This window comes from Perca flavescens, chromosome 20, assembly GCF_004354835.1.
Source record: "Perca flavescens isolate YP-PL-M2 chromosome 20, PFLA_1.0, whole genome shotgun sequence".
Taxonomy (NCBI): Eukaryota; Metazoa; Chordata; class Actinopteri; order Perciformes; family Percidae; genus Perca; species Perca flavescens.
The window spans coordinates 11238320-11262032 of record NC_041350.1 but is presented as its reverse complement, the minus strand read 5'-3'; the positions used below and the strand labels follow the sequence as shown (position 1 = coordinate 11262032).

The 23713-nt window shown below is 42.0% G+C and overlaps 5 protein-coding genes across 12 annotated transcripts; 3 read left to right on the top strand and 2 right to left on the bottom strand.

Annotated features, from left to right (window-relative positions):
* Positions 1-2440: 2440 nt before the first annotated feature.
* gale (UDP-galactose-4-epimerase) lies at positions 2441-6478 on the top strand. Of its 2 annotated transcripts, none has more exons than XM_028566127.1 (11): positions 2441-2605; positions 3394-3522; positions 3832-3944; positions 4255-4368; positions 4659-4835; positions 4914-5027; positions 5160-5226; positions 5359-5444; positions 5539-5616; positions 5863-5977; positions 6087-6478. In XM_028566127.1, exons 2-11 carry the CDS (start codon positions 3402-3404, stop codon positions 6149-6151), a joined length of 1050 nt encoding a protein of 349 aa, XP_028421928.1. In that variant the 5' UTR covers positions 2441-2605; positions 3394-3401; the 3' UTR covers positions 6152-6478. The 2 variants fall into 2 exon arrangements, with proteins under 2 accessions (XP_028421928.1, XP_028421927.1); XM_028566126.1 differs by having other exon boundaries at positions 3829-3944.
* Positions 6479-6943: 465 nt separating this feature from the next.
* Positions 6944-10752, top strand: zbtb8a (zinc finger and BTB domain containing 8A). Of its 4 annotated transcripts, none has more exons than XM_028566527.1 (4): positions 6944-7103; positions 8374-9248; positions 9424-9593; positions 9805-10752. In XM_028566527.1, exons 1-4 carry the CDS (start codon positions 7039-7041, stop codon positions 10120-10122), a joined length of 1428 nt encoding a protein of 475 aa, XP_028422328.1. In that variant the 5' UTR covers positions 6944-7038; the 3' UTR covers positions 10123-10752. The 4 variants fall into 4 exon arrangements, with proteins under 4 accessions (XP_028422328.1, XP_028422329.1, XP_028422327.1 ...); XM_028566528.1 differs by having other exon boundaries at positions 7046-7103; positions 8313-9248; XM_028566526.1 differs by lacking the exon at positions 6944-7103 and adding an exon at positions 7112-8103.
* Positions 10753-11204: 452 nt separating this feature from the next.
* Positions 11205-14966, top strand: hmgcl (3-hydroxy-3-methylglutaryl-CoA lyase). Of its 2 annotated transcripts, none has more exons than XM_028566530.1 (9): positions 11205-11333; positions 11600-11683; positions 12611-12718; positions 12868-12963; positions 13099-13247; positions 13352-13415; positions 13514-13702; positions 13825-13950; positions 14257-14966. In XM_028566530.1, the coding sequence occupies exons 1-9, from the start codon at positions 11247-11249 to the stop codon at positions 14356-14358; spliced, it is 1005 nt and encodes a 334-aa protein (XP_028422331.1). In that variant the 5' UTR covers positions 11205-11246; the 3' UTR covers positions 14359-14966. The 2 variants fall into 2 exon arrangements, with proteins under 2 accessions (XP_028422331.1, XP_028422330.1); XM_028566529.1 differs by having other exon boundaries at positions 11205-11342.
* Positions 14967-15322: 356 nt separating this feature from the next.
* gjb3 (gap junction protein beta 3) lies at positions 15323-18245 on the bottom strand. The gene is made up of 2 exons (XM_028566056.1): positions 18085-18245; positions 15323-17419 (listed from the first exon to the last, which is right to left on the bottom strand). The coding sequence occupies exon 2, from the start codon at positions 17343-17345 to the stop codon at positions 16485-16487; it is 861 nt and encodes a 286-aa protein (XP_028421857.1). The 5' UTR covers positions 17346-17419; positions 18085-18245; the 3' UTR covers positions 15323-16484.
* Positions 18246-21410: 3165 nt separating this feature from the next.
* On the bottom strand, positions 21411-23553 carry gjb10 (gap junction protein beta 10). 3 transcript variants are annotated; one of them, XM_028566105.1, is made up of 2 exons: positions 23386-23553; positions 21411-22956 (listed from the first exon to the last, which is right to left on the bottom strand). In XM_028566105.1, exon 2 carries the CDS (start codon positions 22852-22854, stop codon positions 22063-22065), a length of 792 nt encoding a protein of 263 aa, XP_028421906.1. In that variant the 5' UTR covers positions 22855-22956; positions 23386-23553; the 3' UTR covers positions 21411-22062. The 3 variants fall into 3 exon arrangements, with proteins under 3 accessions (XP_028421906.1, XP_028421907.1, XP_028421908.1); XM_028566106.1 differs by having other exon boundaries at positions 21411-22889; XM_028566107.1 differs by having other exon boundaries at positions 21411-22886.
* Positions 23554-23713: the final 160 nt, after the last annotated feature.

The following is a 23713-nucleotide window of genomic DNA, read 5'->3' as shown; positions in this document are numbered from 1 at the left end:
ATTGTCACTCCCTATCTTCCTCCAGTTCAGGTTTGGAAGAGCACATGATATCATTCCCGGTGTAGTTGAACAGGTTTCTGGGGCTTCGAAGGATACAGGGGGCTGCAGCAGAATAAAGGGAGTACCCCAAGGTTCAGAACTAGGACCCTTCATGTTCCCTATCAAGACAACTATTCACATGCACTGAAATCTTGAAAATTATAACTTTCCTGGACTGAAAACATATGTGAGAAAAGAATGTGGTAACCAGAGCGGTAGGGTCCTCTTCCAGTGAGCTTGAGGGTTGTGTTATGGTGGCTGGCGGCCTCTCTCATCTGGCAAACATTTAGGTACGTCCACCCATCTGAGCCACATTCAGGGCCGTTTTCCTGACACAGACATGTAGGTTCTGGCTGCCCTGTGTCCCCTCTTTGACATTTTTCTCTGGCAGACCAGGCCCTTTCCACAGCGGCCGTAGAACTTCTGAGCCCATGGGTCACACTGCTGACCCTCCACGTTAGCACACTGCTCACAGCATCCACAGTTGTCCTGCACCCGACCTACATGACAGTTGTCAGGGGCCGGGGGGCCGGGGGGCAGAGGTGCTGGTTGCACTTCCTGCAACCCTCACCCTCCTCCCACAACCGCTGCCACCCTCGGTGCTGGGGTGGCAACCCGACGTGTGGAGCCACACACTCATGCATATACACAAACACAGGCAAAGCTATGCCATGCTGCTGACCTGCATCAGCACACAAAGTAATCAACAAAAGTCTTTTCTGACGTAAGAACTTGAATGAAACTGTAAAATTGTTTCAAACTGAACCAAATTTATAAAAGCCAGTCCTGGTTGCCTGCTGTTCACTGACAGTCAAACAGTCACATGTTGTTCCTCCTCTAAGTTTTAAATGTTTTCTTCAGTCTCTCTTCTGTCCTCTTCTGAATGGTGGGATTGGTTTTTGTTATTATTACCATGTTCCCCTGCTGAAGTATTTTGCCATTTAGTTTTTCCCCCTTGATATTTTTTCATCAGCTCCAAGTCCTTTCTAACAAAGAGACGGCATTTGCAGTGAATGAAGCAAACACACTTCATCTCTAAGGTATCTGACTAGTCTCATCTTTCTTTCCTCCCGAATCTGCTGCCTTTCTTCATGTGCCAGTGTCTCTGGGCAGGGCAGGACTGGCAAACGGGCTTCAGAAATGGTACAGGATATATAAGAATCCTAAATCTGAACTTCATAAAAATGGAAAACAACAGCTGCCTATATAATCCCAATATATATTTAACATGCATTATTTTGGAAAAAATGATCTAAAGTTAATAGAAAATGCAGCTCTATTTAACAAGCTCTTTATCTGATGATTTCATGACGATTGCTGTTAGTGTTGTGGAGGTTGGGAATGAGTATTTGTCTGTGCATGAAAAGAAGAAAAGTTTTAAATAATATGTAGATTTAAGTTTGAGGTTATTGTTTCTCAAGTTTAGGAATATGTGCTGGTCTAGATATCACTCCCCCAGAAATGTGCATTGCTGGCATAACATGGAGCCAGTCAGGAAACTTTTGAGGCATGGTGTTCACACAGCAGCTTCACAGATTAAGGAATTAATATGATTTATTTTGTATTGGCATGTTGTGATAGTTTCCCTCAATCTAATTTAATTTAAATATATAACATATCATTGTTTTTCTTTTGAGTTTATGATATAGCCTAATGATATTAATTTGTGAATATTACTATTTAGATCTGCCATTCTTTTTATATTTTTATCGACATAAAGACATACATATTGTGTGTATGGGGTGCAGTTTGTTTGTGTTTGTTATGAAAACAATAATAACACCTTTATCACAAAAAACATATTATAATATACAAACTATACAACTATCCCTTATTGTTATTTGAGTAGCCTATGTGCAAACTGTCTGAATGGACCTGACTGTATTCAAGAAAATGGTATAGGCTACATAGGCTATAAGTAGTTGTGTCTTTTTTAACTAAGTTGCACTTGCATTGCTGCCCTGAATTTTGTTTGTTTTATAACGTGGCACTTTTCCTTTGCCACCCGGTATGTGTCAGATTTGCTCGGCACAATCACCTCCTTATGTAAATGGTCAAAGGCGTGGCTTTATTAGGTGTGTCTGACGTCACGGCATGTAAGGCGATCACGTACCACGGCAGAGACTTTAAATACAGTGAAGTTAGCGATAAAACATATTGCGAATCCGTTTTGTACTTCAAAATTAAAACTGAATTATGTCCAGATTAACACAGGTTTATCGACTGTTATGGTTATTCTACAAGGTATTACATCACGTACTGATCAGTTGGTAGATCACAGTTCAAGCTAAAGTGAATTCAATGTTCTGTGGTGCGATTTCAGGAATGTTTAAGCTTTTCTTTTGAAAGAAAACGTACAGGAAGTTGCGCGCCAATCATCACCATGATTCTGTTCCACGTTTCACAGGAAGTAAAGAAATATGGAGAGAGGCGAACTCTCACTAAAACAATTGACAGATAAAACGTCATTCTGTCTTAACACACACTTTCTTTCATGCTTCTTCTAACCAGTTTTATCAAGAGACTCTGCCGGGAACGACAATTTACATTCTTATCGGGAAATTTAGTAAGTCTTTTAACTGACAACTTCAATCATTCTGTACCATAAATATTTACGATGTGGTCTCATTTTGACAGTTTGTTAAGAGAGTTGTACCTTTGCTTACTGGGTTAGAGTGTAGGCCTAGTTTTAGTTATATGCCTTGAGAGGAACTGGCAGAAATGCATGACATATTGATATTAAAAACACCTTTAAGTGGGTTTTTTGATAGGCTAACATTACATACAAACATTTTGTTTTTATTGTATAGTCTGGCTCAAACGCCTAAGCACTGAATAATGATGTAATGGGAACACTTAGAGTGTTAAGAATGTATCCTAGGTGGCATGTAGTTAAATGTATGTATGTGTATGTTATAGCAAATTTCATTCCGATGCAGCCTTTACTGTGTTCATTGCAACAACAAAAAGTGCTCTCTCAAAAGATAAGAATAACTTCCAACAATGAAAAGTAGTAGGCACTGACGTATCATCTTGCAGACACTATAATTGTTTTATGTGGTTACACCGGTTCAGGCTTGAACCGACTGACGTGGGACAATGTGGGTGGGTCACATCTGTCAAGTGGGCCTAACAAACCTTTCAGGTGTGCTCAACTGGGCTCAGACTAAAGGATATCCTGTTTTTTTTTTTTTTTTCTTTCAGAGCAGGTCTAGGGTGTGCACTCCATAGATATATCTATGTGTGCACTCAAGTCATTCTCCTACTGCTAAAATCAGGAACTACTGCATAACCAACTTAAATAACCAGAGAAGGTGTTTAAATGGATGGTTGATTGTATGTTGTATTTCACAGGTGAGAAAATGGCAGAGAAGGTGCTGGTCACAGGTGGAGGAGGCTACATTGGGAGTCACTGTGTGCTGGAGCTCATTGAAGCAGGTTACAAGCCAGTCGTGGTAGACAACTTCAGTAACGCTGTAAGAGGTAAGCTCCCTTACTGGAAACACCGGCTGGTGAACTTTGTACACCATAAACTTGGCAGTTCCAAGTGTGTTTGTTTAGTGCAGTGATACTGTGTGTCTTGTGTGTCTTGTGTCTTGTGTGTGTGTGTGTGTGTGTGTGTGTGTGTGTGTGTGTGTGTGTGTGTGTGTGTGTGTGTGTGTGTGTGTGTGTGTGTGTGTGTGTGTGTGTGTGTGTGTGTGTGTGTGTGTGTGTGTGTGTGTGTGTGTGTGTGTGTGTGTGTGTGTGTGTGTGTGTGTGTGTGTGTGTGTCATCCTGTTGTGGATGGAGGAGAAGGAGATGTGCCAGAGAGCATACGTAGGATAGAGAAGCTCCTCGACACCAGCATTGAGTTCCATGAACTAGATCTTTTGGACCAACCTGGCTTGGAAAAACTCTTCAAAAAGGTCAGAAAGTAAAAGTTTTTTTTAAATTACTATTATTGAATAAATGCTGGGAGAGTTTGCTTTTGAAGGGTTGTATTGTATGTATTCATGGCCATCTGATAAATACACCAGTATTTATACAATTCCTCGCTTTTATAGACTTTTTTTTTTTTTTTTTTTTTTTTTTTTTACCAAAGAATGTCCCTGCTGGCTACCATACATGCTCAGAAAGCATTGACAATGGGTAGTGCATGGGCATATAGGTACTAGGTGTGCATATAAGTTGTAAAAAAAAAGATCATACACATGCCTAAATATCTATGTGTTGCAGCATTCTTTTATTGCGGTGATGCACTTTGCTGGTCTGAAGGCTGTTGGGGAGTCAGTGGAGCAGCCGTTGCGCTACTACAGAGTCAACCTCACCGCCTCCATGAACCTGCTTGAGGTCAGTTTAAACTTTGTCATCTGAACTTACTCCTTATGTCCTCCATTCACTCTTCATTTCTGAACTGATCTTTATTTGCACTTCATCTTTGTTCACTGAGTGCATGACAGCATGTATTCATTTAATACTGAGTCTGCTAATTCTAACAATGCACCCTTTGTAACTTTTAACTTGTGGAGCCCACTGTGTCTGCCAAACTTAACGTTTAATGCTTACACCTAAGGTGTGTGTGCTTTAGGCTGCTGACTGTATGTGTGTGCCGTCTTTGTTTGCATCTGCACGGGTCCCAGGTGATGCAGGCTCACAAGGTGCACAATCTGGTCTTCAGCAGCTCGGCAACGGTCTACGGAGACCCTCAGCAGCTTCCCATCGACGAGAAGCACCCCGTAGGCGGCTGCACTAACCCCTACGGCCAGAGCAAGTACTTCATTGAGGAGATGATCAGCGACCACTGTAAAGCTGAGAAGGTACTGATCAGGAGCCAGAAAGGCATTCAAAGATGCACATACAAATATTGTGTTTCATGATTGCCTATGTGTCAGCAGGACTGGAATGCAGTGCTGCTGCGATATTTCAACCCAATTGGGGCTCATTCCTCTGGACTTATAGGAGAGGACCCTCAGGGTATCCCCAACAACCTGCTGCCATATGTTGCCCAGGTACACAAACTCTCTGCCAAATACATGCCTGGATCAGATCAGAGCATGCAATGCATATTCCATGTGTTTGGTAGTTATTAGCTATTGGAAAATTTTCCATTGTTGGCATTGCTTAAATTATCTCCCTCATAGGTGGCCATAGGGAGAAGAAAGTGCCTCAGTGTATTTGGGAATGACTATGACACACTTGATGGGACAGGTAATAGAGAAGACCTGTAACTTCTGTGCACATATTTAATTGTGGTTTGAAATATAATTTGGCCAGGGGGCTCTTAATGACAAGCAAACTGTCATAGCATATATTCATCATGTAGTTTATTCATCTTGCTAGGTGTGCGAGATTATATCCATGTCGTAGATCTGGCAAAAGGACACATAGCAGCTGTGAAGAAGCTAAAGGACAACTGCGGCTGCAAGGTACATTTAAAAAAAAAACAGCAAAAACAAAAGCATTTTGAAAACACATTTTCTGGTTCCTTCTGCATTCACATTGATACATGATTGCCTGTAGGTTTACAACCTGGGAACAGGGACAGGCTACTCTGTGCTCCAGATGGTGAAAGCCATGGAGAAGGCATCAGGGAGAGAGGTGAGTGACAGAAGAGCTCTTTTCTCTCCAAAGTAAATTCTCTTCAGGGTCAGCGATCGTATTGTGTCTTCTGAGAGTAATTGAAGTGACTTGGAGAAGTAACCACACTACATGGTGTTATCCTGTTAGTTAAGAGATGGCAAACCTGACATTGACTGTGAGGGGGGCCCCTGATTCACTGACAATCCCACTTTTTAGGCTTAACCACCCTCCTTTTTGTTAAATATGAATGTGTCCTCTCAATAGATCGTATACAAAGTCGCCCCACGTAGGGGAGGAGACATAGCATCCTGCTACGCTGACCCTCGTCTAGCCGAGAAGGAGCTGGGCTGGAAGGCTGAATTTAACCTGGAAAGAATGTGTAAGGGCAGTCACACTGCAAACATCTACATGTATTTTAATAAGTTTTTTTTTTTTGGTGAAATATTTCCCCATAACATCCTGATGTTATTTTTTCTGTACCCATGCAGGTGAGGATCTGTGGCGCTGGCAGTCCATGAATCCCACTGGATTTTCCAAAGACACAGCCTCTTGATGCAACTCCAGCCTTCTGTTGTTGTGAAATCTTCTTCTAAATCACCGGGCCAAAGGGAACAATCAACTTCCTCATTTTTGCATTTCATATTAACACATGATTGAGCTGAATGCTTTATGTTTTCTCTTGTTTCATATTATATTTGTTCTTTATTGAGGGTTATCTTATTTACTGTTTACATTAAAACCAACAGTTAACACAACAAATGTCTTTCTGATTTTACTTTATTATTTCAGATTAACAATAAATATTTGATCTTTCTCTAATTAATGTATTGATCTGTGAGCCATAACAATGATGAATAAATACATTTTCTTACTGAGAAAACTGAAGCCTTCATTTCCTCTCTATTATGAAACGGGGCTGTTTCAAATTATTGTGAAATTAGTTGTAATTAGGGGAGATTGACTATTTCAATGCTAACAAAGAAAAATGATTCAGTGACAAAAAAATAAGAATATTCCAGTAAAATATACTCACTTGTAAATATAAGTTTGCTGAAAAGTCACTATTGAACATCACAGAAACACATTATCATAGTGATATCAAGGCAGTTTAGAAATCTACCAGTATGATATGGGCAGTAGAGGGTTTATACAGGCTACAAATCCCTACAGAATCCTAGTAGAAATATTGCACAATTTTCTATGGCTGGGATATTTGGTGTTCAATATTAATATTCTGTCCATACGATACATTTAAAGGGGGCACTAGGGCTTTAAATGGCTCCTTGAACCCTCGGGCACCCAGTTAATAAACACCCACGTCAGCACACTGCTCCAGTCGCTCTAACCGGGTTTCGGTCTTTAGGGCTGAGCAGGAAGTGCCTGACTGTGGACCCTGGACAGAAAAAAAGAGCACAGAAAAAAAGGCTAAAGAAATTAAAAATGGAAATGGTGGCAGACTTGGGGGCGAGTAGACTCTATCGGGCGCCGGGTGAATCAAGTCACCAGTGAGTATCGATGGATTTTGTCAGGGGTATCACGGCGTGGGGCGTAAGCGGGTCCTTCCGACACCTCACGCCTGGGAAAGAGTCGCTGGGTTTGGGCAGCAGGCAAATCCTCCCCGGTGCTCGCTGCGCTCCGGACCTCCGGCGAGAAGTGGGGGTGGTCTTTAGGATGAAAACGGGCGTTTTAGCGCCTAATATAATATACTATGTGAATATATTTATTTATCAACTGGCAGCATGCACAGTTGCTGGAGGTTTGTATCTATTTTTCTATTGTGTGCTGCTGGAGCCTGAAGTGGGCGTCGCTCCAGGACAGACTGGGCTGCTCTGGTGCGCCGCTGCCCGCTTTTCTCTCGCAGGACTGCAGCACTCTCATGCCGTTCTGTAGGTCGACTGATACCTGAATTAAGGGAGAATTGCTCGGTAAACATACTAGACTTGGTTCCGTGTGAAATGAGGAGCACTATAGAGTCTTGCGGGCGGGCGTTGCACCGTGGGTTATCGGGCGTTGTGAAGCCTGTCAGCAAGCATCGCGTAGCCTAATTAAAAATGAATGCGTGTAATGCAGACTTTACAAGAGGATGGCTAAATAGGTTACTATAGAAAAAGAACTATTCTGACAATGTGGCTTCGGCAATTTCTTTGGATATCATGCCCGGTAACAGTGCTTTTTCTCTTCCCATGAGTCTGGTTTGTTTGTAACATAAGATATTTCATGCGCGCTTTAGCGTCCCTCAGGGATGATTACAGGGTTTTGCCACCCGATGCTCTCTGACTGGAGTCGGGTGTAGCCCATTAGAAGAAGATTTTGATTGAAGGCTCGTCCAGCCAATCACAGTGCAGAATGAAGTCCTGTGGGCGGATGGTCTGCTGAGCTGGAAATAGTCCAGTGCAGAAACAAAGACCGGGGAGAATTGACAGCTACGTCAATGGGGTGTCACTGGTATGTTTGCTATGTGACCTGCTGTCAATATTTGGGGTCTGTAGCTAATCATTTACCAAGGTAAGCTGGTAATAGGGTCAGATGTTCCAAGAATCACACCCCAGGGGTGCATGTTTCCATTAATATGTACAATTCAATTATGTATTATGTATGCATAGGCTCGTGCATGAATAGTCTTAGCTTGTTTATTCTAGATCATGAAGATGGAAGTGTCTCAGTTTCAGTAATGAGTGTCCACAAGGCCTCTATGATCTGTTATTGTCTTGCAGAACAAGTCAGTCTATGCCGCATGCACAACCAGTGTGAGTGCTATCATGTTGTCTCCTGCAGGCAGCCTCAGAGGTGGTTCAACACCGCTGACATCACAGTGTCTCACCAAAGCAGCCTGCTGAAGCAGCTCAACCAGCAGCGCCGCCAGGAACTTTTCTGTGACTGCAGCGTGCTGGTGGAGGGACAGCTCTTCAGGGCCCACCGCAACGTCCTGTACGCCAGCAGCGGCTACTTCCGCATGCTGCTGTCCCAGGGGCCCGACGGGCTTTCCGACTCTGTCAACGCCACCTTTGACGTCTTCAGCCCTGAGACCTTCACCGTCATCCTGGATTTCATCTACTCTGGCCAGCTGGACCTCTCCAGTCACAATGTGATTGAGGTGATGTCTGCAGCCAGCTACTTGCAGATGAACAATGTCATCAACTACTGCAAGAACTTTATCAAATCTTCCTTGGACATCAGTGTGAAAGATGAAGACAGTGACCGCTGCCTAAGCTTGTCTGAGACCTGCAGTTTTACCAGCGGGGCAGGAGAGGAAACCTCAGAGCAGCAGCAGCAAAGCCTCAGCTCTGTCAGCCCACCACCGGCGCTCTGGACCCGGGACAACTCCAGATCTCAGTCTAACTTTATGGGGAAAGACCCAGACCAGGAGTCATCTACCTCAGCCCTGAAGACTAACCCAAGCAGCCCTGCTGATGATCTCAATGCAGAGGCAGAGGACCTGCAGGACCCTCAGGACCCTCTGTACACCTTGCCTGGATCAGAGCGCCGGCGAGGTAAAGGGGGAACCAAGAGGAAAGCATCCAACAGCACCCGCTCCAACCAACCTGAAGACTTAGACATCGAGGAGGCGAGGACACGAAAGGCTGAAAAGGCAGAGGAGCTGTATGCTACTCTGCCACCTATTGTGGGTGTTATTGGACACTTTAATAAAGGTGAGTAGGACTGTATATGAGTAAATGGAAAGACAATAGTTCTCTAGAGAAGTGAGAAAAGGAATAACATCATCAGCAGACTGGCATGAGGGTAACCCTCAAAGGAAGCCAGTAAGATATCCAGGGAATAAACAGAAAAGCCAAAGCTCTGAACACTTTCTCTTCCTCTTTGCAGACTCCAACCCCATTATGCGCTTCAAGTGTCCCTTTTGCACACACACGGTGAAGAGGAAGGCTGACCTGAAGCGTCACTTGCGCTGCCACACTGGAGAGAGGCCGTACCCCTGTCAGGCCTGCAATAAACGCTTTACTCGCCTGGAGCATCTTCGTAGCCATTTTGAGACGGTAGGTTTATTACAACCAGGAGGTTAAAGTAATTAATTATTGATGAAACGGCTTGAGAAACAGACATTGTGATAAAGATTTAACTTCAGGTTGCGCTACAGGGTTGAAGAAACTAAAAATCATGTATGAGTGTTTACAGCCACCTACCCATACAGCTACAGAAACACAAACCAACTTTTTTTTTATGTAACATTTTTTTGTTTTTCCAAAGATCCATCAAGCCAGGAAGCTGGTGTGCAGGAAGTGTAAGTGTCAGGTGACGGAGGAGACTGGGCATGTGGTGTGTGAGGGCACACGACGCTACCGCATGTGCACCACGTGCATCCAGGAAGTGGATTGTGATGAAATCCCCATGGACAGTCTAGATGGTGCTAGTGAGGAACCAGCCCTGTTATTGGGAGTGGACGGGGAGGAGGAGGGGGACAGCAAGAGGAGCTGGATGGTAACCGATGACGACGACCTGGCTGAAGACTCGGGGGCTGACCTCATCATCCAACAGGTTGACGACAGTGACGAGGAGCTGCAGTGAAATGAAACCAAAGTGTGTGTGTGTGTGTGTGTGTGTGTGTGTGTGTGTGTGTGTGTGTGTGTGTGTGTGTGTGTGTGTGTGTGTGTGTGTGTGTGTGTGTGTGATCCTGTTGTGCGTGCTAAAGCCATGCAAGAGAATTTATGCACAAAATAATATGTAATCCACTAATGTAAATACACACATTTATGATATATTAGTTGTCTATTAGTTACATGCAACTGTTTAATCTTTACTTTAAATGAGATGTTGACCTTTGTGACAAAATGGAATGCTTTTTGTTAAACTTCATAAGGATATGCAGTATCCAAAGCATGCATATTCAGTGTTTCCTTTGCTTCAATTATAGTTGAATGATAACTCTTTCAAACATATATATATATATTTTTTTTTCATATGCATGGAAGAATACCTTTGCTACTTTTTGGGACTGCTTTGATAAAAGCTGGACAGAACAGGGACTACTGGTATTTCCCTACTTTCTGCAGGGAAAGTGAAGCGCAGACCTTTTTCCCAATGTCACACGGTTGCAGTTTTCTATGATTATGTTTAATTATAATATGCACTATGATAAAAAATTATAATTTATTTGTTGTTTTTTTACTTTTTCACACATTAAAATATTTTTATACATTGCTGTGTCTGTCTTTTCACCCCATTTGCAGTGTAAATGGAAAGTGCATGCAATCAAATCTTATAAAAGGAAATTATATTAAGTACAAGAACATTAAAGGAGAAAATAATGAAATACACAATAAAATAAAGCCAAACATACAACTATAACATTAATTGTGTATATGCTCTTTGTTTTTATGTCATTTCAGAGAGTGTTTCAGTTATGTAAAGACTTGAAGGAACAGTAACATGCATGTATTGTTTTAGAAAAAATACATATGCCTATAAAATAAATTCCCAATAAAATCTAAATATTTGCCATAATATTAATTGTGGCGTCATTAAACGACAGCTTTAAATTGTGTTTAATACTGTTAATCTGACCAACATTTCACAGTCAATGACAAAATTATTTTTCAATTCAAATTCCCGGCCAATAGATGGCGCCCTTGCAGTGCTTTTTATAATCTGTCCGTTCCAGCCTCTCGAGGAAGAAGTGAGGTCAGACCATCATGGCTGCCGTAATGAGGCTTGTATACAGAAGCTCTTTAAGTTCAGCCATGGGTCAGAAGTATGTGGCGTTTAGCTCAACAGCAAAGGTCAAAGCAGTGAGTTTTTATCTTCCAGCAGGTTAAACTGTGCACGTATAGCTAGCAGCCTGGGCGGCAGTGCTTGTCAACCAGCTGTTAGCGTCCTCTACGGTTAAGCTAACATAGTCGGTGAACTAGGCAGCAGTTAGTTGACTAATACCAAAGAATTTCTAATATAGTAGAATATATCCGTATATAATATCCGTAGACCGGCTTTGCTAATACTGCTACTTCACACCTGTGCTAAATGTGTTTGTGTGTGTGTGTTTGTGCAGGCTGACGTAAGAGCAGGTCAAGCTCTTCCAGAGAAGGTGAAAATAGTGGAGGTGGGACCCAGAGATGGTCTTCAGAATGAAAAGGTAAAATTATGTAAGAATTGTTGGTTAACCCTTGTGTTGTCCTTTGGGTCACCGGGACCCAAAAGGACAACACAAGGGTTATGTACTTCCGTTTATTTTGTTGAGAATTGCTCTCTAAATCCTGTCTCTTGTAAAGTAAGAAAGTTTTTTTCTAGAGCACATTTAAACACAGTTTAAGCTGGCCAAAATGTTGTACAAACAAGCACTAAGGTGCTGTATTAACCCTTGTTTTGTCCTTTGGGTCACAAGGACCCGAAGGACCACACAAAGGTTAATTTGATTACACAGTTATAGCCAGAAAATATCTCAGTCTAACATTAACACCACCGATTGCTTTTTTACCATCAGTGTACTAAGATGGAGCAGGTGCATAGCTCATGTATTCTCTTACATTAGCTGTTTTAAGTTTAATTACTAATGTTAACTAGCATTTTAGTTAATAATTAGCCTGTGCCTATGTTTTCTCCTTACATATACGTACGCTCTGCATCTCTGCAAGATTGGGAATGATTGAGATTTCTCTTGGCACAGCTAACAGAAGACTTACAACTTTCAGACAGGTTGCTCACGTCACCTCTACGTCTTCAAACTCCGTTGGAGGCTCCGCCGTAACGCTCAGCCATCACCGGAAAAAGTGCTTCTAATAGACTTATTATTTATTTATTTTTGCTTTCAAAAACTTTATTATTCCAGTACACAAACATAAATACATTGACAACATTAAATGCAAACATGCATACAAACATGAAAAAGGGGGGCATGAAATTTACATTAAAGAGGTTGAAAGGCATGCTTCTAATAGACTTCACTCGCCTCCGTGGAAATGTACTGCATCCATTTCTTTTACGGTCTAGGATTCCCAGTCATGCATTTTTCTGTGTTTTTCAAGTGTTCCTCATCTTGTTGCTTTACTGCTCCCACTCTCAGACTATGGTGCCAACAGAGACTAAAATAAATTTGATTGACATGTTGTCCGCGTCAGGACTGCCAGTCATTGAGGCCACCAGCTTTGTATCTCCAAAATGGGTTCCACAGGTGAGCTTGTTCTCCCACTCAGAGCCATTCATATGGAAAGTGCTGACACACCCAATGAGTTACAGAAACCAAAGCACAGTGTATGAGAATGAAACAGGCTTTTTTTTCTAAAGCACTAATGGTTTCTGTCATCCTTGTCCAAATGTTAGATGGCAGACCAGGTAGAGGTGATGAAGGGGATTGATAGGAAACCTGGAGTGTCTTACCCGGTCCTCACCCCCAACCTCAAAGGTTTCCAGGCTGCGGTGAGCGTCAATCATACACCAACACACTTTCCAAATAGCTACACTGAAATAGTGTATATCCAGCTTCTTCTACTGTAGGTGATTTGTCTTAATGTGTCATTTAAAATGCATTTTCCTTGCTCTTGCTTACTACAGATAAAAGCAGGAGCTTTAGAGGTAGCCATATTTGGTGCTGCATCTGAGCTGTTCAGTAAGAAGAACATAAACTGCTCAGTGGACGAGAGTTTACAGCGCTTTGACGAGGTTATGAAAGCAGCTAAAGAGGCTGGTGTTCCAGTTAGAGGGTAGGTTCGCTGTCTCGCTCTTGACTGTCAACAAACGTATAAATCATTGGAATTATAACGTTTGATTTTGGCATGAATTTCTACTCTGTTTCTTGTCACTGCAGGTATGTGTCATGTGTTCTTGGATGTCCATATGAAGGCAAGGTGGCACCTGAAAAAGTTGCACATGTGCGTTCTCACTTGATGTTTGTTTACATTATGTAAAATGGCACAATGTAAGCACTGTGTCACTCATGCAACCAGGTGCTGCTTTGACTCTCTTGCAGGTAGCTAAGCGTCTGTACTCCATGGGCTGCTATGAGATCTCTCTGGGTGACACTATTGGAGTGGGGACTCCAGGTAGCATGAGTAAAATGCTAGAGGTGGTGAGCAGAGAGGTGCCAGTTAATGCCTTGGCAGTGCACTGCCACGATACCTACGGCCAGGCCCTTGCTAACATCCTTGTAGCCTTACAGGTCAGACCTGGTTCTTGTTATTTTAATGCTATTTGGAAATATTTTGTCCATGTAGGTAATCTTTTGTTGATGTTGTGTAAACTTCAGTCAATTTCAAGCTACAGATTTTCTGTGTTTTGCAGATGGGAATCAGTGTGGTTGACTCATCAGTAGCTGGACTCGGTGGTTGTCCCTATGCCCAGGGGGCTTCTGGGAATGTTGCTACTGAAGATGTAGTCTATATGCTGCATGGACTTGGGATTCAAACAGTAAGTTTGTGTTTCTCTTTAGCCTCGCCTCTCTTTTGGTTCTTTTTAGTAGCGCTTAAAGATGCTGCTCTTGCTTTTTTTGTTGACTTAAATAAAAAACAAAGAAGCTTATTTTTAACCTATTTCTTTATGTATGTACTTTATTTATTTTCTGATGAGGAAAAACTGGTCTTTCATAAATTATATGCACCAGCTTTGCACAATGTTCCGGTCCACCCCATTATAAATTAGTTTGCAGTTCTAATTATTGTGTACGATGTGAGCTCCCTCAACTTTGACCTTGTGACTTTCTGTCCTCCTCCTCAGGGAGTGGACCTCTCAAAGCTGATGGATGCTGGAGCTTTCATCTGTCGAACCCTCAACAGAAAGACCAACTCCAAAGTGGCGCAGGCCACCTGCAAGCTGTAGACAAAAGCCAAACCACAGGCTCTTTCACAGACTGTACACTGCAGCACAACCATGCAACCTGGAGCCATCATTCTCTGTATGTTCTATTCTCCCTATTCTCATTTTAGTTTGATTCATCCTCTCCTGGTATGAGAATATTACTTTAAGGTTTAGATGGTACTACTGACCCCTCCCTCTGTTTAAAATAAAATAAGCACAAATAAAATACCTGATTCACTATATGATAGCATAGCTGAAACAGTGCCTTATGTAAAGTCAGTCTAATCATACATATCCTACTTTAATTCTATGCCTTCAATAGGTTTTTTTTTAATGGTGTGATTGCATTCCTTTCTGGGCAGTGGGTTTATAATAATGAACCAGTAAAAATGTCCTAGGTATGGATAAACTCACTGTTGTATGCAGTGATCACTGTCTTCAAATTAATTCTCTATAGGGAGCATCTATGGAAACGTATCAGTTCTTTTGACCTTGGGCATTGTACTGGCTTGTGAAAAAAAATATTGATGTGCTGTGTATTTATTTTAAATTGCTTCTCTTCAAATTCATCATGTAAATATTCAACTAGATTGTGAATTTTAAAAATAAATACTATTTCATAAATAAAATGTGCTGCTGATATTATTTTTTTTTAATTAAATTAGAAGCATTGTGATGAATCTACAGGCTCAATGATTTTGCAGTTTGTTGTGGAAATGATTCATAAAAGAAATGGCTGTTTCATTGCTGCACCTTGTTCAAACCTGACTGACAAGTCTGACAGGCAGACTGAGATTCTTACTGCAGCCCCCCTCGCGGCTAATTCAAATGAATAAATGCTAATTGGCATGCAAGCCTGCTGTTTTTAAAAAAATGTTTTTTTTAATTAATTTTTCATTGCAGCCTGGTGATTGTTAATGTCAGAAACTTAGTAATGAGTCAGCATAAATTGAAAAATTCAGCTCCTTAAATAATGATCAGTATCCTGGGAGAAAATGTGTTTATCCCACATGTGTAAATAGAAACCATATTCCAGAAATTAAATTAACATAAGGCATCAATTAGCAGCCCTTACTGTTAAAACACCACACAAACACATTCAATACATGTTATGTTTTGTAAAAATGGCATTATTAACAAGTGCATAAAATACATTTCCATCTGATATCCACAGTGGACAATTAGGGACTTGCAAAAATGCATGCTATAGTTCAATGAGCCATCTGTCCAACTTTCTTCCTCTTGTGTGCTCCTGCTCTATCAACACTAAATTAAACCGCAGCATTCCTTTCGCCTTATTTAAATCAACAGTGGTCTTGGATGAGCTGAGTGTGTACAAGCACGTCAAAACACACACAGTCTACGGTATGTACACCGTGCAGCAGAAACCTGAGACCAAGCATATGTCCACAGAGGCTTTAGATTAAGAAATATACCAATAATATATGCGTTTTGTTGCTCACCTGAAAAACAACTAAATGCAGTAAAAATATTTTTGTTTTGGCCAGTATGCACACCTTCAAGTATTTCTCAGCCATAACTCTATGACTTTGGAGTGTCCACACTCCAATGCAGAATTGTTTACCATTTTTCAATGTCATCAGGACAACAAACCGTGAAGATAAAGCAATGTCAGTTAAGTTAAATAAAACGAGATCACTAAAATAAATGAAAACAATTCAATGACCACAGAGCACTGTGTTCACTGGCAGATAGGGTGAATACCTCTGCCAGGAGTGTCCTGCTTCCTTGTTCATTTCCTTTCCCTCCCGTGTTAAAAGTCCAATCACAAGAAAGAGAGAAACCTCACAGGAATGTTCTAATATAGGTGAAAGGGTGAAGTTGAAAAGGCACACAGACCTTTTATTGTATTAAAAAAGAAAAACACAGTTATTAACAAATCAATTTGGCTATAGGTGACTTGTAAATATTGTGGATGTTGACTTGGAAACCAAAGTAATTGTGCTCAAAAAAAGTCATAGATGTGGACACAGGGGCCCACGGAATGATTTCAGTGCTGATGACTCAACTTCCAGGGTCTGACTCATAGGATATTTGGCTCATAGTTCTGACTCTGTTTTCTGAGGATTGTCAATGGGTATTAGCTCAGGCACCGCTGATCTCTTGATTTCAGCCTGATCTTTGGCTCACAAAAATGACAGATTTGGAGCAGAGGCTCGTATCTTCTCTTCAAGTTTGAGTCCAGGTGGCCTTTGTGAAGACTTGACTGCGCTTCTAAAGGATGGAGGCTGTTCCTTTAGGCGCAGCGTTGGCATTGTGTCGACGCTGTTGTCAAAGGCCTCCTCATTGTAGTCGTTCTGACGCACAGCCATTTTGCGCTTGTGCCTATTGAGCTTGTTCGCAATTCGCGCTATGCGCTTGGAGACGAGATAAATGATCTCGCAGATGTTCAGGACAATGCAAAGGCCCGAAGCTCCGACCATGAAGTAGCTGAAGACCTTCTTCTCGGTGGGGTGGCCAATGTAGCAGTCCACCAGGTTGGGGCAAGGTGACACACCGCACTTGACCAGTCTCGGCAGGTAGAAGCTGTCGTAGATGTGGTGGAGGATGTAGAGGAACGCGACCTCGATGCCTGTCTTTACGAATAGGCTGATCAGATAGGTCCACCACAAGCCACCGTGTTTCTTGCCCGTGTTGTTATACAGCTTGTTATTGTCTCCGTGCTTTGCTTTGTACTTGCGCTCGCGGTCGTCACGGTATGCCACGTGCATGACCACCATGAAGGACGGGCAGGTGACAAAGATGAGCTGCAGGGCCCACAGGCGGATATGGGAGATGGGAAAGAAGTGGTCGTAGCAGACGTTGGCGCAGCCGGGCTGCTTGGTGTTACAGTCAAAGTCCCTCTGCTCGTCGCCCCACACTCGCTCCGCTGCCACCACGTACACCATCACCCTGAACACAAACACCACAGACAACCAAACACGGCCGAACGCCGTGGAGTATTTGTTGACCCCGCTGAGGAGGGCTTGGAAGGTCTTCCAGTCCATGTCCTTGGCCGGCCGTCAAATACCTCTTCTCCCGAAATCTCGCTGATCTTGCCTATAGTAGTTTATCTTCAAACCTGGAGGAAGGCAGAATGAAGAATGGGTGAACATGGTTTAATTGGCAGCATGGAGTATTCTGCTTTCACTCTGTTGGTGGTGTCATAGCTACTGCAGGTGGCTTCAATCACGCATACGTTTTCATTCTGACTTTTTAAATCATTCGTCTCCCGAAGCTGATTTAATGACAAAACATCTCACACAGGCCTTATTGATCATCCCTACCAGAAACAACCACTGACAATAACGCACTGTTAGGAGTAGGTCTTGAGCCAAACCGTCCCAAGAGCGTCCACGAAGGTTGGTAGTTTGGTGAAGTTTAGTAGTATTTAGTAAGTATTTCAGAAAGCAGTATGCCTACTTTACAACGTTTATACAAATATTGATTTAAGAAACGTGTGTTCACATAAAGCACACTTCAGCCTTTTCAATATGTTAGTCTTAAAAAAAACAGCCTTTTTACGCACATGGTGAAGGGGTTATTTAGACATGTTCTATTGACAGGGTTATTGGCTCTTTAGCGACATGAGGCCCTTCTACAACCACCGGAAATTATTTATCGTTTCATAGACTGCTGTATAAAAGGAATCAACTCATTTCCAATTGGCTGAAACGCGAACTTCACAAAGCTGAACTCCTCTTAAGACACATCCAAAGTTCATTATAACGAGTTTTTTGCACTTACCAAAAGAAGCATTAGTCCATTACTAGTTGAAAGACGCGCTTATATTTCCGCGGAATTGCTTGCTTCTTTAATGTCGTTTTTTTTTTGTCGCACATATTTGGTTCAGCTAGAGAAGCGCAGTGTTGAGAAATGCGCCTGTGGGTGTGGTTAAAGAAGAAAGACTGGAGCTACCTCAGATGTTCCTCCCTCTCTCTCTCTCGCTCTCACTCTCGCTCTCGCTCTCTCTCTCTCTCTCGCTCCTTTTCTCTCTCTCACTCATACCCAAGTGTTAGGTGGCAAACCAAATATTTTTGGATAACACAGTTATCACAGATCACAGAAACCATCTCCAGGGACTTTGAGTAGGATTTGGAGATAAGCCTACACATGGACAGTTTGAAACTAGATAAACCAATCAGAGCCTTGTTGATTTCAAGCACACAGGTTCAAGTTCAGGATTGGCAACATGGGGGCAACCAGGGTCCAAGTCTTCTCAGACAGGGTTAATGAGACAAAGTGCCCTCTAAGCCCCTCTTTGTGCTTAATCAAAGGTTTGGAGATTTATGTCCATTGTTTCATGTTTTCAGAAAGTGCTGTCTCCCTGTCCCAACATGTTTCAGAGTACTTCATACAGTATAGGAGGCAGACACACCCTGAGGTGAATGCATTTTTTTTGTTGTTGCATGTCCTCAGCCTCATCTTGTCACAACACTTTTTCTGAGGAGGTTGGTTATTGAAAAATGTCAGGTGGCTGGTGGAGAGGAGTTCAGAGTGGGGAGATCACACCAAAATGAGTGAATTTGTTGTAATGTAGCCAGAATGAATATTCAATTTCCTTGTTCCTTTTTATCTTCCTGCACTATTAATTTATTCCTTCTCTTTTTTATGCAACACCCACACCTGTGCCAAAAAGGCATATTGTTTCCTTTATTCTTTTCCCCTTTACATCAAGCTCTTCTCAGATAACAATTCATGAGCCCTGTTAAGCTCACCCTCATTGTCAGATCATGAGCTTTTGTCTCCACTTCACCATCCGCCTGCTTTTACGACCAAACTTATCTTCTTACACTTTGCAGATGAGATTTACCAGACAAACTTTTTTACTGTGCTTCTGTTCTGTAGGGAAAACAATCCATCATTAGAAGTGTTTACAGAAAAATGTAAGACGTTATAAGGAAACTCAAATATCAGCTTGTTTAGCTGTGCCAGAGCCTGCCAGGTCTTGCCTGTGTTCAGAGCTATTGAATCCTGTGTTTACATTATATAACATTATAAAAATTTGCTCATGTATCACCAGTTTCAAGTCAAGTCAAGTCAGAGGTATTTGTATTGTTCAAACAATCAAATACAATGTCTCAATGGGCTTTTTTTCAGGCTCACAACAGCAATTGCTCACAACTGAGCCCAACATTTTAAAAGGAAGCTAAGTAAGCGCTTTTCAAAAAACCTTGTTGTAAATCTGTAATGTATAAGCTTTGGTATAAGAGCTGTCGAAATGCCAAATGCATACATTGCAAATTTAGGTAATCTGAAAATTAAGCTGAAATGGTGTCTTGTTTTTAACTTCGTTAAAATGTCTAAAAATGATTTGTAAATCTGAGATGTGGACAGTAAATCCAGTTGTCTGGTACCTGGCTAAAACATGGAGTACTCATATTTTCATCGGTGTACAAATAATTAGCACTTTCTATGATAACAAAAAGGCTGAATTTGTCTAAGGCCAGGAGTGAAAAGTATAACTATTAAGGGAATATAATAGTTCTGGCTTGTATAAATTAAACACTTCATCTCAAAGTCTTGCAGCCATGAGCTAAAACTCTCAGAAAATTGTTAGAAGTATCAACTACAGCTGTTCATCAAATGTTCGTCTATCCTTCATCTGTAGCATAAAGCTTGGGCATGTGAACACAACATCTGTACTTGCAGCATTAAATTAGAGCAGTTCAGCTAACAATAATTAATTTGTAGAGGGGGAAGGGGAAAGAAGAGTTGCTTCTTGACTCTAGATGAAGAACTGGCCCAGGCAGTCTGCCTGGACACACCTGGAGGAATGCAGACTGTTACGTAACATCTGCCAGCCTCAAGTCTCGACAAGACGGACCAACGCAAAGAGGAAAAACACATCCCTAATGACTGCTGTGAAAGGAAGGAAATGTACCAGTGCCGAGAAGACTGGAACAAAAAGAGAAGGACTACCCTAGAAGAGTTGGGAGGATCTCGTGAGGGGAGTGATTGCCAGCTCATTTACAGAACCACCCAGGCTGGGCAAACAGGAAAACAACAAAGACAACTGTGCATACTGAAGCTTGCTTATATTTTCAGAGCTTGCTACACATGTGATGCAACACCTAAGAGCTTTAATTTTTAGCACCACTGGCCCTAGAAAAAGAAACATTTCATCCCTACTGTGTACTTGGATATTATATGGATGGGTTGACAATGACATTCTCTTGAATCACCCACAAAAAGTTTCCTCCTTCTGGATTCAGATATCCATTTGTTACATTTCTGAATGGCACCCCAATAGAGGTGAAAAACAACATTTTAGCAGCCGCAGCTTGTCTTTCTCGAAAACGGTGCCACGGCTACCATGATATTCCACAGACCTCTTTTGTTATAAAGTTCATCGGAACTACGTCTACTAAAATAGATATTAATTGTTCCGATGAAATCTGTTAACAGTGGTGGAAAAACACTTTACTCTTTGACTTTTTAAGATGTCAGTCCTTATTGCTCTGAGCAGCACAAGCTATATTTATTCTGTTAGGTGGCAGCACAAGTTTCAGAGACAGATATCTCAAAACCTCAGCAGAGCAAACTCAAAATCTCTGACTGGCTCAATAACAGAAGGAGAGAGCAAGAAAAGATGTGTTTTTTCATATCACTACATCACTCTTATCGCACCTTGCAATGCAAATAATAAAAACATCCGTTCAGAAGCAAATTCCTGCCCTGGGTGGGTCCACATCCGTCTGCACACATCATCTGAACTGAGGAGAGGGAGACTCCTCCTCTGCCCTCCTCAACGTACCAATCTACATAAACAATGAGGCACTGCTCCTAGCAACAGAGAAATATGTGTGCCATGGGGAGGGAGGGCTTTATAAAACTCATGGAAAAAGAAGAAGTACGAAAGTCAATCAGCTGACACAAGTCCTGGCTGGTTTACGTTGTTCTTTAGTATATTTCCTATGCTAAGACTGTTACAGTACTTGTTATGAATTGAATGCAGTACTGCAGTACTAACTTGTCTCTTTCTTCAGCTTATGGAGAAAAAAAAACCAAAACATTTTCTAAACAAAAATATTTTATTTAATGAAAAATATTATTAACACTTAAGACTGTGAAATATGCACATCCTGATATTATTGCCAGCTGTGTTCACAACTCTGCATTTTGACTTCATTGCTATCTACTGCTTGTGTACAGGAAGCAGTTTAAACAGGTCAGAACAATAACACGCACAACAGCACAATCTTTCAAACATGTTGATAAATTACATAAAGTACAGTATCCACAAAGAGTCAGATATGAACATGTAATGGAAGGTAGAAGACGCAGTACAGCTTGAACTAAACATTCCGTGGGTTTGGCAACGAGTAGAAGGAAAACTTTACACAGCAAACCACTTGTGTTTGTGAAAAACCATCTCCAAACCACCAAGTGACTCATGTAATTGGTCTCAAGGCTAAATCTAAATTACACAGACTTGATTTTCTTTGCAAGGGCTGTAGAACTCCATCTGTTAAAAATATATATATCTGTGAATACTCTGACTGAAATCCACAACAGTGACCACATTCCAGATCAATGACACACATGCCTTGTGGTCCAGAATTTCAAGTTTTCTGACAGTGGACACAAAAACGGTAAAGAACGTAGTTCAATCTCTAAACACACAAATGTCTGCTTTTAAGGGAGCGCCTGTAGCGGGAGGAAAAGCATATTTCCTTTCCAAAGACAGTTTTTCATGAAGTCTTTGTCTTTATTCTCAGCATTTCAAGATATAGCAAGGCTGTATGAAGGAGCAGGCGTTTCAGGGCTGGTTTTGCCAGGCACCTTTAGAGTGTCTGACTCCATCAGGTTGCTTCCACTGTGCATCCTGTTGGTCGTGCTGCGGCGAGAGTTGTGTGACGAGATGATACATTCACGGCATTTTTTACCAACCAGGTAGACGATTTCGAAAATAGAGAGGACGATGCAGGCCAGGCTGGTGACCACCATGAAGATGGTGAAGATTCGTTTCTCAGTGGGCCGAGCGATGAAGCAGTCCACCTTGTTGGGACATGGCTCCTGTTCACACTTGATGAGCGAGGGGAAGTCGTAGCCTTCGTAGATGTGGTACACAAGGTAGACGAAGGTGGCGTCCACAGCTATTTTAAAGACCAATGTGAGGACGTAGGTCCACCACAGGCCTCCGCGCTTCTTGCCCGTGTTCGCATAGAGGCGGTCACAGTTCTCGCCATACTTAAGCCGGTGTTTCCTTTCCCTGTCGTCCCTGTAGGCTACATGCATCACCACCAGGAGAGAGGGGCAGGTGACAAAGATGAGCTGCAGGGCCCACAGCCGGACATGGGAGACGGGGAAGAAGTGGTCATAGCAGACATTGTGGCACCCGGGTTGAGCCGTGTTGCATTTGAAGTCTTTCTGTTCGTCACCCCATACCTTCTCTGCTGCCACCACAAACACCATGACCCTGAAGAGGAAAACAATAGAGAGCCACACTCGGCCAAAAGCTGTGGAGTACTTGTTCACCCCACTGAGGAGGCCCTGGAGGAATGCCCAGTTCATGACGAGGTTTGTTCACAGCCTGTCTTCTCTTCCTGCTGATGGAAGACAGGGGAAGCTTTATTCAGCTGAAATGGCACAGACACAACTCAGGTATCCAACAGCCTGAGACAAAAAGAAAACATTCATTTCATTCGTCATTTCAAAGATATAGAAGAAACAACCCGAGGTGGAACTGGGTTATTAACATATACATTCACGTGTTTATCTTGAACGTAAATTATGTTTTAAAAAAAATAAATAAGAGCCAAAGCAAAGACATAAATGCTCCCTAAAACTTTTATTTAACAAGAGACTTTATCATTATCCTATCAGAAACCTTTTAATTCGTCGCTATAGTGAGACACAGTCCGAGAACTCGTATTCAGTCAGCCATTCACTTCCCAACGACTACGGTCAACTCTTTCAAGTTTGTACATTCCATGCGCAATTGCGCGTATCCCAAATATACACATCTAAAACCTACTAAATCAGCGGAATCCGAACAAGTTCGTGTTATTATTCGGTACTTTATATATCGATTGTATTACTTACAGTTTAAAAGCAGTTGTTGCGGATCAGTGTCGGAGCGTGCTTTGGATGAACCTCACCGATGAGAACCTCCGCAGATTTCTCAACAGGACGGGAGCGGAGGGGGTGGAGTTGTTGGCCTGCCATGTCTCCTCTCAGCTCAACCTGCTCAGGTGTGGCCGCTCCACGGCACTAAATACTCGTTTTTCCAATTTAAGAGAAAGGGCGACGTTTAGTATTCGATTTATTGAAGTTTGGATCAGTTATAGAGATTATGTATTTTTTTCTTTTTTACATGAAACTCATTCATAGACCCCGAGGAAGGCTCATGCATACACGTTGGTGTATTTTT

Bases quoted from the DNA above. Each gene is read 5' to 3' on its own strand.
- zbtb8a (XM_028566525.1), top strand. From the start codon at position 8,168: ATGTACAATTCAATTATGTATTATGTATGCATAGGCTCGTGCATGAAT. The intron at 9,249-9,423 runs GTGAGTAGGACT...TCCTCTTTGCAG, and splicing joins TATTGGACACTTTAATAAAG to ACTCCAACCCCATTATGCGC. The intron at 9,594-9,804 runs GTAGGTTTATTA...GTTTTTCCAAAG, and splicing joins TTCGTAGCCATTTTGAGACG to ATCCATCAAGCCAGGAAGCT.
- gale (XM_028566126.1), top strand. From the start codon at position 3,402: ATGGCAGAGAAGGTGCTGGTCACAGGTGGAGGAGGCTACATTGGGAGT. The intron at 4,836-4,913 runs GTACTGATCAGG...ATGTGTCAGCAG, and splicing joins ACCACTGTAAAGCTGAGAAG to GACTGGAATGCAGTGCTGCT. The intron at 5,028-5,159 runs GTACACAAACTC...TCTCCCTCATAG, and splicing joins TGCTGCCATATGTTGCCCAG to GTGGCCATAGGGAGAAGAAA.
- gjb3 (XM_028566056.1), bottom strand. From the start codon at position 17,345: ATGGACTGGAAGACCTTCCAAGCCCTCCTCAGCGGGGTCAACAAATAC.
- gjb10 (XM_028566105.1), bottom strand. From the start codon at position 22,854: ATGAACTGGGCATTCCTCCAGGGCCTCCTCAGTGGGGTGAACAAGTAC.
- hmgcl (XM_028566529.1), top strand. From the start codon at position 11,247: ATGGCTGCCGTAATGAGGCTTGTATACAGAAGCTCTTTAAGTTCAGCC. The intron at 12,964-13,098 runs GTGAGCGTCAAT...TGCTTACTACAG, and splicing joins TCAAAGGTTTCCAGGCTGCG to ATAAAAGCAGGAGCTTTAGA. The intron at 13,248-13,351 runs GTAGGTTCGCTG...TTGTCACTGCAG, and splicing joins GCTGGTGTTCCAGTTAGAGG to GTATGTGTCATGTGTTCTTG.